A 17,650-nucleotide genomic window follows, 5' to 3' on the forward strand; every position below is an offset into this window, starting at 1 on the left:
AATAATAGTTAATGGTGATTCTAATCCATTCATATACTGCAATAACTCGAGACCAAAAAGTGAGATGATTATTCCAAGTAATAGGGAAGTTGTCCCTTCTTCTACATACATTGATCCCGAATCATTAAAACCTTCGACATCAAAATGAGGTGAGCTTAAAGGGAAATATCAGGATAAGGGCATGGGTGAATACACTTTGAATCAAACCATGTGCTTATAACAAGTTATGAGTTCACCAAAAGAATATGGAAGACCACATCCTACTAAGCAGGTATCTATCATTATACTCAAATGGGATCCTACTATCTTTCAAAGATGGGGTGAACTAGAAGAAGAAGACTTATACAAAATTCTTTACAAAGACCTTGAAAATGATACACAAGATCACATCAGCATACCATGTGAAAAATATGGCAAAGGGTTCAAGATCCTACAAAAATTTGGGTATGATGGCAAAAGTCCTCTTGGCTTAAGAAAAGAAGGCAACATTGAACCTTTACAACCAGAATTAACATTCAAAAAGGAACGCTCAAAAGGAATTGGTTTCATGTCTTCCAAGGAAAACATTCGAAAGACAGAAGAAGCATTACAAATCAAAGCTGCCAAAATTCAACAAGAGAATCGCTATTCCACAGACTCCAATGAATGGGAATGGGATTCAGACAAATCCTCTAGTGACTATGAACTCACCGAGGCATTTAGAGAACCAGGTGAACCCACAAAAGAGGAGGAATTTTATAGAAAATTCAAAGTTGGTCAAGAAACAACCCCTGAGGATCCCACAGAGTCCTTGCCTCTAAGTTCTAGGTCGAAATCATGAAGATTGAGAACACCTGTCCTAGAATGTGCTACTAGTGATGACAATTTGGATTCGTTCACGATCGAGACGGATGAGGAGAGTGCCAACGATGACCTCGATAACTACCTCGACATACCTGAATATAACTACATCTTCACCCTTATAACTTCGAAGACATCAAAGGCCTTCCCCTTGTTCACCACCAACTTATTGACTGGGACCATGAAGGACCTACACAGTTCAACACATTCCAAAATGATGAAGCCTTTATTGATTATCTAGGCATACGAGATGATCTTCCCCCTGGGGACCATAAGGTAGGATACACTATAGAACTCAATAGCGTGGCATATTTTGGTGAGGGTGTCGGGCCTTCCAGTTGTAAAAAACATAAAAATAAAAACAAATCAAAGGTCTTACGGTGAAAACCACATCGTGGCATTGTCTGACCCCAAAAAAGTAAAAAGAAAGGATGCATTTGAGGGCGAAAACCTTTTTGAGGCACCCGAGGATGGAAGGCTCGACATTATCCCAACATCATGTGAAGAAAAATCATCCATGTTGGTAGAGGAGACCATAAAAAAAAACATTGGTATAGAAGAAATTCCACATAACATATTCCTAGCTCAATCCCTGACAGAGACAAAAAGATCAAAGTTCATAAGTTTCTTCACAGAGCGACAAATCAATTTTGCATGGTCATACGCTGATATGCGTAGACTGGATCCGGATTTAGTAATGCATCATTTGACGGTTAAATCAGGGGCAAAACTAGTGAAACAAAAATTAAGAAAGATGCATCCACAAGTGGCATTATTAGTCAAAGTAGAGCTTGAAAAATTATTAGATGTCAGATTCATACGCCCAATTGATTATCCTGAATGGATCTCCAACTTAGTGCCTATCAGTAAACCAGATCGTAGAAACATAATATGTACAGATTTCAGAGACATCAATAAGGCTTGTCCTAAGGATGATTTTTCATTGCCAAATATTGACTTGATCATAGATCTCATAGCAGGTCATGCGATGTTATCTTTGATGGATGGATTCTCTCGTTATAATCAAATAAAAATCACATCTAAGGATCAACACAAAACAACATTTACTTGTCCTTGGGGAACTTTATACTGGAATGTCATCCCCTTTGGTCTAAAAAATGCAGGCGCTACATATCAAAGAGCCATGACTACTATCTTTCATGATCTCATGCACGTTACTATGGAAAATTATGTTGACGACCTCTTGGGCAAATCAATAGACAAAGATACACATTTGGACATACTTTCAGTCAATTTTGATTGGTTGGAAAAATACAAAGTAAGATTAAACCCCAAGAAATGTGTCTTTGGAGTAACCTCCTGGAAGCTCATGGGATTCATTGTCTCAAAAAGAGGAATCGAAGCCGATCTAGCAAAAGTCAAGGCCATCCTAGAGATGCAACCACCAAGAAATATCAGCCAACTTTGATCTTTGCAAGGTAGAATCCAGTCCATACGAAGATTCATAGCAAAACTTGCAGATAAATGTAATCCTTTTCAGCACTTGCTACACAAAAACATCAAATTCAAATGGGATGATAACTGTTAACAGGCTTTCCAGACACTCAAAGATTATCTTTTGAATCTGCCAATATTGATGCCACCAGTTCCAAATCAACCTCTATTACTATACATATCAGCTACTTCAACAACATTGGGGGCACTCTTGGCACAACAGGTTGTTGAGGGCAAAGAAAAGGCAGTCTACTACATCTGTCGCGCATTGGTGGGATACGAGCTAAACTACACACCAATTGAACGTGCATGTGTGGTCTTCGCTTTGCAGAAATTATGACATTACATGCTAACTCATAAAACTAAGTTGGTTGCAAGGATCAATCCATTGAAATACCTTCTCAATAAGGCAACGCTTACTGGGCGACTAGCCAAATGGGTGATGCTCCTAAGTGAATTCGACATTGAATATGTGGACAGAAAAGCAATAAAAGGACAAGCTATCGCAGATCAGTTAGCAAATGCTCCCATGATAGACAGTGTTCCTCTAACTTCAGAATTTCCAGATGAATCCATCTTAACAGTGTCACACGCAAAGCCTTGGCAACTATACTTTGACGACTCGTACACATAGCATGGTGTAGGAGCTGGCATCCTCTTCGTAACTCCTCAAGGGAATTCCATACCAAAATTATATTGATTATCATTTCCTTGCACTAATAACATAGTAGAATACGAGGCATTAACAATTGGATTACAAATTGTCGTTCAGTGGAAGATCCAGGAACTTCATGTTTTTGGGGACTCTCAACTTGTAATTCGTCAAGAAACTGATGACTACCAAACAAAGGATGAGAAATTAATGCTTAAAAAAGAATGGTGGATGACCTAAAACAACATTTCATGAAGTTAGACTTTGAGCAGATACCAAGAGAGCATAATCGAGTCGCGGATGCCATGGCTACAATTGCTTCACTAATCGATCTACCACATAATGAAACCCGCCATGAGTTCTTGGTGGATAACCTTTTGGTTCCCTCATCTGAGATCACTCCTACTGAAATGATGTGTCGTCGGTCCTGATTACCTGTTATATGGCTCCATTTTCACATACCTTCGTGACAATACCCTTCCTCCTGACTTATCCAATAACCAACGTCGCACTTTCATTCGCCAATCTTCTCGATACGTCATTTTAGCCGATATCCTATACCGTCGAGGTCTAGATGGCACTCTTCTTAGATGTTTAGAAAGGGATGAAACTCAGATTACGTTACGCGAAGTTCATGAAGGGATATGTGGTCCACATTCTAGTGGTCCTACCTTGGCCAAGAAACTCATCAGGATTGGATATTACTGGCCCAATATGGAAAAAGACTCATATCAGTTTGTCAAGAAATGTAAGCAGTGTCAACTTCATGGAGACCTCATTCCTGCACCAGCACAAGAACTTCAACCAATTGCGACTCCTTGGCCCTTTTGTCAGTGGGGACTTGATCTCATAGGCAAGATTCACCCTCCTTCCTCAAATGGTCATAAATTCATCGTCACTGCCACAAAGTATTTCACAAAATGGATCAAAGTCATGCCTCTTACACAAGTCATTGAAAAACAAATTGCTACATTCATTCTCAACTACATCATTTATCGATACGACATTCCTGTTTCCATCAACACCGATAACGAGCGTCCCTTCAAAAATCAGGATGTTCATGAACTCTGTGATCGCTTCCATATTACTCATTGTTTCTCCACACCTTATTACCCCCAAGGTAACGGTCAAGCTGAGGCGTTTAATAAAACAATCCTTAAAATCCTAAAAAAGATAGTCGACGACGCTAACCGCAATTGGCATATCCAACTTAATCCCGTAATTTTGGGCTTATCGCACAAGCGTCCGCACACCTACAGGAGCTACCCCTTTTTCACTTGTCTATGATGTTGAAGCTATCTTGCCTATTGAGGTCGAGTTACCCTCTTTACGAGTCTCTTTGCAAAACATTATCAGTGACGAAGACTACAGGGTCTCTCACTTACAAGAACTTGAACTATTGGATGAATGAAGACAAACTGCTTTTAATCATCTCAAAGCTTATCAAGAACGAATGAGTCGCAGCTACAATCATAAAGTCAAGCCTCACACATTTGAGGTAGGTGATTTGGTTCTCACAAAATATCCTAAAAATCAACAAGACAGAGAGAAGGGCAAGTTCGAACCAAATTGGCTTGGTCCTTACATCATCATAACAACATATGGATCTGGTGCATATCAGCTCTCAACAACAGAGGGTGAACCTTTGGAGGATCCTATGAACATCATGCACCTTCGCAGGTTTTACACATAGCTCTTCAGAGTATCCTTTAAAAAATACAAAAAAATAAAAAAAATACAAAAATACAAAAAAATCATAAAAATAAAAAATAGTTACTTGGTGAAAACCTCACAAATAGGCACTTTGTGACACAAAAAAAAATAAAAATTGAAAAATAAAAAAAGTAAAGAAAAAAAATAAAAATAAAAGGATTTTGTCCAACGGTGAAAACCACTTCGGTGGTGCCCCGAACAAGTACCATGGTGAAAACCGGGTCATCGACGCCATATGTAGAGACATTGCTCCTCCCTCCTTGAGGATTCACTTTCATCCTTTCACTTTGAACACACTCACAACCTATTCATCCATAATAAACTTACCCATTCCCATCATGGCTTGTTATTGATCTACCTAAGATTGGTTAGCCATTCATAATAAACCTTCATTTTCACCCTTCCCATCCACAATAAACCAACTCTTATATGTGCCTAAGGCAAATCCTATGTCTAGTAATGGGTGTGGAATTGAGAGCATCGCCTGTTCTGAGGAGTACAATTTCTTCCAGTTTTCTTCAGTCTATCCGCCCACATATCCCAAGGCAAGGGAGTCATCTCTGCCAACTGCATCACTGCCTAATTATATGACAATAACAGCCCGAAGTGTGCCTGATCCCTCATTATCTAAGCATACATCCCGGAACCCCGTGGCATCCGTTGAATCTTGCCGAACTGCCTACCCACTCTGTCCACCAACTGCATCTCCAGTACATAGGGTGTCCACCCAATTAGATACTTGCTCCTAAATGTGTATGGCAACTCCATGACATCATCCTCCCACTCCTCACACTCTCGGTATGGTCTCCATACCATAGTGTCAATCTCATCGATGACCCGACGCCAGTACTCCAATCTCCCAATCCGCAGCTGAGATGTAATCATATCATATATATGCACAAAACTGCGCCCATGGCCCCTGCCTCTGAAATGAATTGGTTGGGTAACCAACAGATGCTCATAAGCCCATACCTGCAATAATGTCACTCCACAGCCCAATCCTACGAATCCATGGTATACAAATTGATAAAGCTCATAGTACAAATGTGCCAGCATGCACGGTCCCCAGGCATATCTGGTATGTTGTGTCACCAGTGTCTCCAATGTGCTCCCCCAACCCACAACCAACCCTCGTGTCATACTATCCAGACATAAGAACCCACTGATCACTCCTGCCAGTACTAATGGTAGTGCCAATCCTGTCCGTTTCATGGTATCCCAAGCCACGTGTCCTGCCCTCATCTCCAATCCCGGATCCTGAAACACTCGTCTCAGTGCATTCCTGTCTCCCTCTCGATCATAAGGAACTAATTCCCCATCGATCGGTATTCGTAGTATCCTGTACACATCCTCTAAGGTGACTGTCATCTTACCCATCAGTAAATGGAAAGTGCAAGTCTCTGAGTGCTATCTCTCAACTAGCGTAGTCAGCAACCCCATGTTTGCTCGAAACTCAGGCACATACTAAATGAATCGCAAGCCCATAACCTCAATAGTTGCTCTATCCTCAAATGTTAGCTTCGGTCGTAAGCTCTGAGTCAATGGGAATCTCTCCCGTGACTCCATCATAGGTAGGTACTCCTGCAGTCAAATAAATTAGCTCCGACAGTCAAAGTGGCATTCACTGCTCATCACAAAATGCTGCTTATTATCCTAGTGCTTATATCTATCATATGATGCTCTATCTTAGTGACACTCACTGTTCATCACAAAGTGTTGCTGTTTATCCTAGTGGTACTCCCTGTTCATCACAAAGTACTACGTGTTTTTGGTACTCCCTGTTCATCACAAAGTACTATGTGTTTTTGCACTCCCTGTTCATCACAAAGTGCTGCTCTTTTTAGTACTCCATGTTCATCACAAAGTGCCTTGATCTATCGTATCCTAGGGCCTCTACTCAAGTGTATCCTTTTGAGTAGTTTCCTAATTGGCAACGTATGTTCTATCACAAAATTGTCAATCCTAGCCCTATTTGCTATCCCAGTCTTCCCTAGAGGACCTGCTTGAGTGTATCTTCTCAACAACTTATCCAATCGACAATGCATGTTCATCACAGAATGCCGATTTGACCTAGAAGACACAAACGCACCTTTATGACATAAAAGCGCTTACATATTGCACATACGCGCCTGCTCTACATAGACGTGCCTGCACAACACAGACGCGCTCGCATTTGACATAGACGCCTTTTTCTTCATAGATGCACCTAGCCAACCCAGATGCACCTGGCACCAACACAGACACGCCTTAGCATTTTTTGACCTTGTTTGACATATTCTAATATGCATTTATTGTGCTACCTAACATGCATTAATGACAACATTTATTGCGACAAAGTACAAGGAGGTTTTGTGGTACTTACCGGCTCTCCTGCATCTGCTGGCCTCTGAAATCGGCGAACGCGATCGAATCTGTGAACCAATGCCATCGTTGTTGACTGCTGCTGCTCTATTCTCTCTTTGCACTCTAATCTCTTGGATGTGTGGAAGACAATGAGGATGTCAACCCCTCATGGTCTATCTTATAGACTGCCCTAGCCCTAGCCTTAGCCCTAGTCTCCCGAGTCAGTCTTCTTTATCCTGTGACTCTGCCACTCTATCCTATCCGGTCAGTCCATTCTAGCCTTTCTTTCTTATCGAAAGATTGTCTGCGATCTTTTCAGACATTTCCATCCAATCTCTCGAGGGGGCATATCATTCCCATCTTGGGGCAACTTTGTATCAGTTCGTATTATATTCTTTGAAACAACACGACAAGTTGCATTATCTCAAGGAGGGGCAAAATGTAGACACCTAAAATTGTCATGTCTAATTAAATAAATATATATATTTATTTAATTACTTTATTCTAATTCTTCTATTAATTAAATAAATCTTTATTTATTTAATTAATTCATTTATCCTCTTCTAGCCTTATTTCTCATTTAAACAAATACATTTATTTATTTAAATTATTTTTTTTCTAAATTAAATAAATATCTTATTTATTTAATTGATCTCATTTCCTCTATTAATTAAATAAATCTTTATTTATTTAATTAATTCATTAACCTTTTCTACCCATGACACATGTCATTCATCTCTTAATTCATACACTACCTACCCTCTCATTATTTTATTATTTCTTTTACCTACCCTTTAATCATAGCCGACCATTTATCTCTTACACCTCTCAATCTTATCCCTCCATTTCTTATAGTGTCTTCTATATAAGGAGATGCTTCCTTAATTATCAACCTTGGACATATACATTCTAATCAAGCATCCTAGCATTCGATCTTTTATATGCGATCCTACTTGCAACCACATTTCCGTTCTTTGTTGAGCTCTTGTGCACACAAAATCTGAGAGCAAATATATCAAGCAAGATCAATGGAGATAGGAAGAATGAAGATTCAAACCCTATTGGACATGTGATGGTATAATCTTTGTGATTTCATTTGATTTGCATTGTCTTAGGTAATCTTCATATGTTATGGTGGATCTTTGTTGTTGTTAGGCTAGGGTTTTGTGGTTGAATTCATTTAGTCTTTCAATATTGTTGTTATCCATTTTCACCGCATACACCTACCACTTCCATTATCCTGCCACCGCCTTTGCCAACTCATCGACCATATCATTCGCTTCCCTTTATATACGTGAGATTTCAAAGTCTTCAAATTTTGCTTGTTATTCCCAAATCAAGTTCAACCGCTTTCCCTTTTCCAGTTGGGGGAGGCCTTTTGTCTAATAACATTAACAGTCAACAACGAGTCCCCTTCTAGGTGTAATTTCTTAGTCCGCAGCTCAATTCTACACTTCACCCCACATAGAGTTGCTTTGAACTTCACATCATTGTTAGTTGTGTATACCAGAGGAGTAGAGATCCATTTGAGTATTTTATTCGAATGATCTCGAGCCACACAACCAAATCCACTTGTACTCAGGTTGTCTTTTGAGGGCCCATCAAAATTAATCTCGACCTAATATGATTTTAGAACCTCCCACTTTGCCTCAGCATGATGAAAGATTAACCTTTCACACCCCTTAAACATGAGATATATGATTTAATTTGTATTATATAAAATCAATTAATTATATACTAACTATATATTATATTATATTTTAATTTGTATTATAGAAAATCAATTAATTATATACTAACTATATATTATATTATATTTTCATTTAACAAATTTTAATCTAAAATATAAATTTAATAATTTCTAACATAAATATTTATATTTTACATTAAAATTTGTTAAATATAAATATAATATAATATATAATTAGTATATAATTAATTGATTTTATTTCTAACATAAATATAATATACAATAATAATAAACATAACAATAATATTATTTTAAAAATAAATATAAATTATATAAAATAAATCTCCAACCCTTATATCGCGGGACACAGTAAAATAGAGGGCGAAAAACAATTAACGGACCAAATCCGTTCAATTGTCTTACCTCCGTATAGGCCTGGAATTTGACAGGCAAAATGGCCGTTTTTTCACTTTTGAACCGTATTTGACAACTAAAAAAATCAGTAGAACGTATGCATTGACATGCTATTTTTTTCTAAAACCGTATAGATGACACTTCAAATTATAAATAACCCTTAAAAAAATATAGTAGGTAATATATATAGTAGTTTAAATGTTTATTATAAAAATACAAATTTATTTAGAATATTTTGAAATGGAAGGATTTAGAATATGGAAGGATGTAGTTGTTTCTAATTTTATAATATTTTAATATAATTTTTTAGAATAGTTCTATTTTTTCCTATGAATTTAGAAACTTGTCATAATTGAAATGGTAGAATATAATTGATAAAATATTTTAATATGAATTTTTACAATATATTCTATTTTTTTATATATGAATTTAGAAACTTAGTCAATTTAATTTTTTAAATATATTTAATAAAATTGTTATAGAAACTTGTCATAATATATATAATTTTAAAATTTAAATGTTTATCATTACTAAATTAGTAATTATTTTTTTCATTAAGATAATGATTTTCATTACTTCCAAGAAAGAAGTGCATTGATTTTAATTGCTTCAATCTTCTACTTTTATATTTTTTGACAGTTAATATTTTTCTTAAAACGTCAAATGAAAGACATTGAAATGACTAAACCGTCATCAAATATTCATATGACAGGTAGGGGCGACCGTCAAATTCCAGGCTTGCCTCCGTACGGACGCAGTCACAGACGTTGATACGTAAATGGCTAATTAACGCTTCCATAAAGTACATTCAATTTTACATCGCCAGGTGGACTTTAAAAAACTATTTGACTAATTAAATCTACCTATTGGGCCGATAAAAGGCATTTTCGATTCCCTCCTCTGCAAGGAGATACAGAGAAAGAGCGAGCTTCAATTGAATAACAGTCATGGCGTCGTCGGACACAGAATCTCGAGAACAGTAAGTATCCGTAACATGAAGCAAATTATTTTGTTTACTTTTAATCAACTCTGTTGAGTAATTTAAATCACATTTGTGCACAATTGAACATAACCAAAGTATTTTGTATACTTTTAATCAACTCTGTTAAATAATTTAAAGCACATTTGTGCACAATTTAACAGCCATTTTTAATTTAACAAAATCCTTCGCAAATCTTTCGTTAAATGTTTCATTTGCTCTGTGTGTTTTAGAATTGAGCGGCATATTTTAATGGTTATTTAGGGTTTAGTATTTTTGTCAAATTGTTTAGAATTCTCTTTCTTGTTGTTTTCATGAAGCCCTATAATTGATCAATTGCTCGGATTCTTTTACAACAGGAGTTTAAGTAGCAGAGGGGACGATCTTTCAGACATGGTGGGGGTAGGCATGATTACACGTAAGCGTGCTGCTGAACAGCAGTCGGTTCACCCCCAGGTAAGTTTAATAAACCATACGGTAGCTTTATATGAAGAAACAGAAGGAAATTATAAGAAAACATTTTATACATATAAAATAGAAACTGGTTAAGAAAACATTTTATACATATAAAATAGAAACTGGTTAACACTTTTACATTACTTTATCCAGGAAATACTTCCTAGCAGTTTTTACGGTAACCGAGAAGGTTCACAAGGAAAATGGAAGAAAATATTTCTAGATTAGAAGAGCGTAGAAATTGATTTACAGTACTGCATTTATATAGAATTTTTACTATATTTATATAGAATTTTTACTATTTATGAACTGAATACTGCAATAACTTTTTTCTTGCAATTCGAAAGATCAGAAGAAGATTGCAAGGAAATGTTTCGGGATGCAAAACTAACGCAGAAAATAGTTTACAGTTGTACTCCTTTTTTTGGGTGAAGGGGCTAAATTACCCCCCCTTTTTGGAGTAACCTTTGGCTTAAATGCCACAGCTGAAAGTTATATTTTCTTCATGTATTTTACACAATTTCAACACTCTATCATATCTCTTGTGTATTTGGAAATGATGTTTCCCTTTGGAAGTCCATAGCACGTTGAGCTTATTGCATTCAATTGTTATATTTGGTTTTCATTTACATACATTTTCATACAATTTTGATGGACTTACAAAAGACCAGACAAATATTAAGAATGAAAGTTTCATAGAAAATATTTTACAGCCTTACATTTTCTTTCAATTTTGATGGACTTATGAGCTAAGTAATTGACAAGAAAGTATTTAAAAATATTTTTATGAAAAAATTGTAGAAATTTTTTTGGATTTCTATTTGTTTTTATTTAGAAACATTTTCTTGCAATATTCGAGAAGTTCTGAAGGGCGAGAAGAAAATCTGAGATAAAAAACTGCATAGAAAATATTTCACAGTTCTGCTTGGTTATTAAATTTTCTATGGCGAATCTTTGGTTTTGAGCCAATCTTTGGCTTAGTAACTGAGGGGTATGATTCCATCAACCAAAACTTGTATTTCCCTTGCCCATTGGAGTATGCCACAGCCAGAAACTTGGATGTGCTGTTTTTGGCCCTAGTCAAAGGGGAAATAAAACTGAAATAGCTATATGGAAAAAGCTAAAAAGATGATCAAATTATTTTAGATTGATGATTGTCATAGTTTTGGTTACCTCTTTGAGCTCTTAAGTTCTTTTACCACAGTACTCTGGGATTGTAACTTGATACAGTTTTGAGTCCCATTGATCTGCTTTAGTTACCTGTACATTTTAAATATAATTTCTTTGTTTCTATTTTTCCAACACGGACCTTCCATTATTAAATTAGAAATTTCTAGTAAAATCTCAAGTTCTTATGGCATGCCTTTTTGGCTCATATATAATTTGCAGAAAAGGTCCAGAGCTGGTCTTTCAGATGTGAATAGAACCAATGCAGGTGGTCAGGTTCTATCGGAGTCAGAAGGTGGGACAGATTCTTCTTTCCAGCACACACCTCCTTCTCACTTTAATAGTGGGAGAGGGATGCAGAATTCGAATGTGGATGCTACAGTTGATGGTGCTGCTAGCTTGTCAGGGCGAGTCCTTGGTGGAAAGGTCAAAGAGACTGGAGCCAAAAGAAAAAAATCTTTTCAAGGAGGACATGATCCAGTCAATGATATGAGTTTAATTGGTATGTATTATTATAAGAGTGTTACACATTATTAAGTATACCGTTTACTTATTTCAGTTCAGATATTTTAATGGTGATATTTAGAGTTTATTCTGACACTCACAAGAATTCCCATTTTTCATGGACTCGCTAGAGGCTCATAAGGGTAGGATATTCAATTTATTTATTTTTTCAAAATTGTTGGAAAAACAAAGTATTAAGAAATATCTGATTCCTGAATGTTAAGGAAAATGAGATCTGATTATAATACCTTACTTTATTTGATGAATGCACTCCTTGATCCAATACTGATTCAGATTTACTCTGGTATGAACAGGTAAGTTCGATTTGAAATAATGAAGGATCGAAGCACTTGTAATGAAGAGATGACTGCACTTGTAGTGGCACTGGTTTTTTTTTTGTACGTTCTGTGTTTTCCAAATGCAGATTGGAAGAAATATAAATAGGTGAACGGAGAGGCATGTCCATGTAGAGACATGTCTCTACGTGGAACGTAGAGGCATGCCTCTACATGAGACATATCCGTTCACTAATAACCACGATAGTATCCCACCGATAACAACAATAATATAACATTAGCAATGTTTGATTAATCGTGGTGATAATATCGATTCCTTTAATCGATAATGATTATCGGGTTTTATAGAAGTTTCGGTGCATGGTTAATTTAAACATAATGATTTTTATTTAATCCGACAGAAGCTATAATATTAACACTCCCTCTTAGCTAGGGAGGATTGTGGTATGATCAGTAAACAGTACTCTCAAGTTATGAGAGAGGAAATGATCATTTCAATATTATAACGTAGCAATATCTATTCATCATTTAAATGTTACCTTACTGTATCATGAAAGTATGGTAAATTTAAGAATATCAACCATAAGATATTCACCATACTTATATCTTCCTTGATATGTGCACTGGCATCAAATCTCATGATGCCTATCAAGGAGGATATCTGCACATGATGTCTCCATTGATACTAAATCTCATAGTATCCATCATGCCATATCTTAGTAACTCAGATATGTACACTATCATGATCTCCATAGACATTATTCATATATAATATCCATCATGATAGCAGGTTAAACTATTTATAAGATCGTCACCTTACAATAGTAACCATAATCAGACATCAATGAAAGATCGTCATCTTCCATGATGTCCCTACAAAATAATGTAGTAACTCACATGATAAAATAACATAGATATCTTTTAACATTAAGACATTATTGAGACTCAACCTCAGAAAATATAATTACATTTTTACCATACCAAGCTTACCTCTGAGGTGATTCACTTTTAATTTGGAGAGAGGCTTGGTTAAGATGTCTGTAGTTTGTTCATCCGTGTTGATGTATTTCAAGTGTATAACATTTCTTTCCACCATATCCCTGATGTAATGATAAGGGATCTCAATATGTTTTGATCTGTTATGAAATACCGGATTCACAGAAAGCTTAATACAACTTTGATTATCACAGTGTATAATAGTAGGGGGCATGGATTGTCCAAACAATCCTACTAGTCCCATTGATGCTGCAATATACTCAGCTTCCGTGGAGCTCTGAGCAACTGAAGATTGCTTTTTGCTGAGCCAAGATATCATGGCAGATCCCAAGCTAAAACAACATCCTGAAGTGCTTTTACGATCAACAACACTATCGGCCCAATCTGAGTTAGAGTATCCGCGAAGACATATTTCTACATTATCATATTTTAGTCCCAGTCCAATAGTTCCACGAAGGTACCTCATGATGTGTTTTGCTGCTACAAGGTGTATTTTCTTGGGTTCACACATGAATTGATTGAGAGCGTTTGTTGCATAACAAATGTCTGGCCAGGTATTTACCAAATACATCAGTGATCCAATTATCTGTCAATAGAGAGTATGATCAACTAATTCTGACTCAGAGGCTGCATCTTTTAGTTTATGTAGATTTGTTTCCATGGGTGTTGACATGGGTTTGCTGTCCATCATTCCAAATCTGTTTAAAATATCAATAGTGTATTTACCTTGATTCAGTATGATATAATTGTCTTCTTGCCATACTTCTAGTCCCAAAAAGTAATGTAGGAGACCCAAGTCTTTCATATCAAATTCAGAAGCCAGATCTTGTTTGCACTTTATGATTAGATGATCTTCACCCGTGATTAATAAATCATCAACATAAAGGACGAGAATTAACATGTTACCATTTTTTACTTTGAAGTAGAGGTTAGGATCTGCTTCATTCTTGGAGAATCCTAACTTGTTGAGGTAATTATCTATTCTTTCATACCAGGCTCCAGGGGCTTGTTTGAGCCCATAGAGAGCCTTCTTCAATTTGCAAACATGAGAAGTACTATTATGAATAGTGAAACCTTCAGGTTGCTCTAGGTACACTTCTTCTATGATACCATTCAAAAATGCAGTCTTTACATCCATCTGGTGTATTTTCCATCCTTTTGAGGCGGCAATAGCAATTATGGTCCTTATTGAAGTGTACCGAGCGACTGGAGCAAATGTTTCTTCATAATCAATTCCAGCCTTTTGAGAGAACCCTTTAGCAACAAATCTAACTTTGTGTTTTTCAATACTTCCATCTGCCGCATGTTTGATTTTAAATAGCCATCTAGATGTAACAACTAATTTTCCTTTAGGTCTAGGCACGATATCCTAGACATCATTCTTCAGAATGGATTGGTACTCTTCAATCATGATATCCTTCCAAACTTTATTTTTTAAGGCTTCTTCAACATTTGAAGGTTCGGATTTAATGTGTTCACTCATAAGAGCAACATAATTTAAATAACCTCTTGGTTTCTTGCTTTCTTTTAATGCCCCATTGGGTGCAGCTTAGATCTCTGCTTCTTCAAATGTTTTCCTTGCCCAGAGTGGTCTTTTTCTGTTAGTAGCAGGTTCAAGAGGTTCAGGAGTAGAATTCATGGTTCATTATCTTCTACAAGTATCTCCCTCTGAATTTCAGTGCCAGGATCCTTGGTCATGTCTTGAGAAGACTCATCATCTGCTTCATTAGTGTTTTTAGAAATTTTGAATGCAATGTCTTCTTCAAAGGTTACATCTCTGCTAAGTTTAATGATATTCTGACCGGGAACATATATCCTGTAGGCTTTGGATGTTTCACTATAACCAACAAATATCCCTTTCTTTCTTGATGGCTCTAGTTTGGATCTTTTCTCCTTAGGAACGTGGATGTACACTGGACAACCAAATATTCTTAAGTAACTTAAGTTAGGCTTCTTTCCTGTAAATGCTTCTTCAGGAGTTATATTGTCAAGAATAGAGTGAGGACATTTGTTTTGTATATAAACAACGGTGTTGGAGGCTTCAACCCAAAATGAGATGTGAAGGTTTTGATCATGCATCATAGCCTTGGCTGCTTCTATTATGGTCCCGTTTTTCCTTTCAGCTACCCCATTTTGTTGAGGGTTGTAGAGAACAGTGTACTCCCTCTTAATCCCGGCTATACTACAAAATTCTTTAAAGTTTTTAGAGATATATTCTCCCCCATTATCTGACCTTGGAGTTTTAATTCTTTTCCCAGTCATGTTTTCAACTAAGGCCTTAAATTCCTTAAATTTTGATAGTACTTCATTAGATTCCTGAAGTTTTAGGAAGTAAATCCAGGTTTTCTTGGAGTAGTCATCAACAAAAATAACATAGTACAAAAATCCCCCTAAGGAGGGTACTGTCATTGGACCACATAAGTCAGTGTGAATAAGTTCAAGTATACTTTTGGATTTGTTCTCACTACAATAAAAGGTCCCCTTAGAGTTCTTACCTAGAACACAACCCTTACATAACCCTTGGTGTTCTTGATTTAATTTATGTAGTCTTGTAACAAGTTTTCCTATGGAAGGTAGGGCACGGAAGTGAAGATGCCCTAACCTTCTATGCCATATTTCATTAGTAGTGAAAACATCATGAGTTAAGGCTTGGTTTTGAATATTGCAATGTTTGTATAAACATCCATCCCGAATCCCTATTGTGTATGCCTTCTTTATGTTTGAGTTCTTAGGCTAGGTATGAACTTTTCCATCCAAGAAGGTGATTCGATACCCTTTGTCTTCAAGGGCTGAGATAGAAACCAGATTTCTTTTGATGCCTGGTACAAATAGAACTCCTGTTAGTTGAAGAGAAACTCCAGATTTCAGATGAACTGTACAGGTCTCGATTCCTTTCACAGGGTATGTGGAGTTACCTCCTATGGTAACTTCCTCATTTGAGTTGTCTTCAAAAATATCCAGTTGTTCTATGAATCCCGTTATATGACGAGATGCTCCGTTGTCAATGACCCCAGTATTCCTGCTAGCCGTTAATTCACTTGATAGAGCTGAAAAGAATATCCTTTTCTCTGTATCTTTGTCTTTACTGATTTCAGCTAATGAGGCTTGATTCTTGAGTCTTTCTGGGCACTTCATGGCAAGGTGTCCATATTGGTCACATCTATAGCATTGTACCTTAGACATGTCCTTCCTTCTTTTGAATGAATGTTTATTATTGTCTCTTCCCCTTTTTCGTTTGAAGTTTCCTTTCTTCCCTTTCTTGTGAGAATTTGTGTTTAGTACTTGAATCTCTCCATTGGTATTGTTTAGCTCGATACCTCTGGTTGTTAGTCTAGACTCTTCCTGAATGCAGTCGGTTTTTAGTCGATTGAACTTTGGAAGTTTGGATTGTGCGCCTATCCCTTGAATAAAAGCTTCCCAAGATGTAGGAAGTCCGTTGAGTGCCAACATTGTTAATTCTTTGTCATCAATTGTATGTCCAATTGTAGATAATTGATCCCTTAACTCAGTTATTCTTATGAAATATGATGTAATGGATTTGCCCTTGTTCATTTTTACATGATGCAATTGTTGTTTTAGTGAAAGAGCTCAGTTGGTGTTGTTAATCTCATACGTGTCCTAGGAAGGTAAACATGGCATGTGCAGTGTCCAACTTTGATATAGCAGGAACTATATGATCTTTTACTGCATCTACTATGATCTTCATGGCTTTGTTGTTGCTCCTTTTCCATTGAATTTTCTCATCTTCATCATCTGGTATAGATACAGTATTTTCCACAAAAGTATCTAATTCTTGTTCTCTAAGTGTCATCATTAATCTGAGTTTCCATGAGACGAAATTTGTGGCACCCTCGAGTCTGTCTTCAAATCTAAGTCCATTCACCATGATTGCTATTTTCTTCTTGATGGTGATTTGGATTTTATGTAATTATATTAGCTCTTGGTATTATTTTCAACGTGGCTCTGATACCATTTTAAGGAAAATGAGATCTGATTATAATACCTTACTTTATTTGATGTATGCACTCCTTGATCCAATACTTTCAGATTTACTCTGGTATGAACAGGTAAGTTCGATTTGAAATAATGAAGGATCGAAGCACTTGTAATGGAAAGATGACTGCACTTGTAGTGGCACTGTTTTT

At 36.5% G+C, this 17,650-nt stretch overlaps 1 protein-coding gene across 2 annotated transcripts in view; it reads left to right on the forward strand.

Moving 5' to 3' along the window:
• The first annotated feature begins 9,937 nt into the window (after nt 1-9,937).
• The window catches only part of LOC131048853 (sister-chromatid cohesion protein 3), a 111,643-nt gene continuing 103,930 nt past the window's right edge, over nt 9,938-17,650 (forward strand). For both annotated transcript variants that reach the window (XM_057982927.2, XM_057982928.2), the window contains exons 1-3: nt 9,938-10,086; nt 10,446-10,542; nt 11,932-12,211. In XM_057982927.2, the coding sequence (XP_057838910.2) occupies nt 10,055-10,086; nt 10,446-10,542; nt 11,932-12,211 (409 nt within the window). In that variant the 5' untranslated portion in view covers nt 9,938-10,054. The remainder of the gene's footprint in view (nt 10,087-10,445; nt 10,543-11,931; nt 12,212-17,650) is intronic.

The sequence above is a fragment of the Cryptomeria japonica genome, chromosome 1, assembly GCF_030272615.1.
Source record: "Cryptomeria japonica chromosome 1, Sugi_1.0, whole genome shotgun sequence".
Lineage (NCBI taxonomy): Eukaryota > Viridiplantae > Streptophyta > Pinopsida > Cupressales > Cupressaceae > Cryptomeria > Cryptomeria japonica.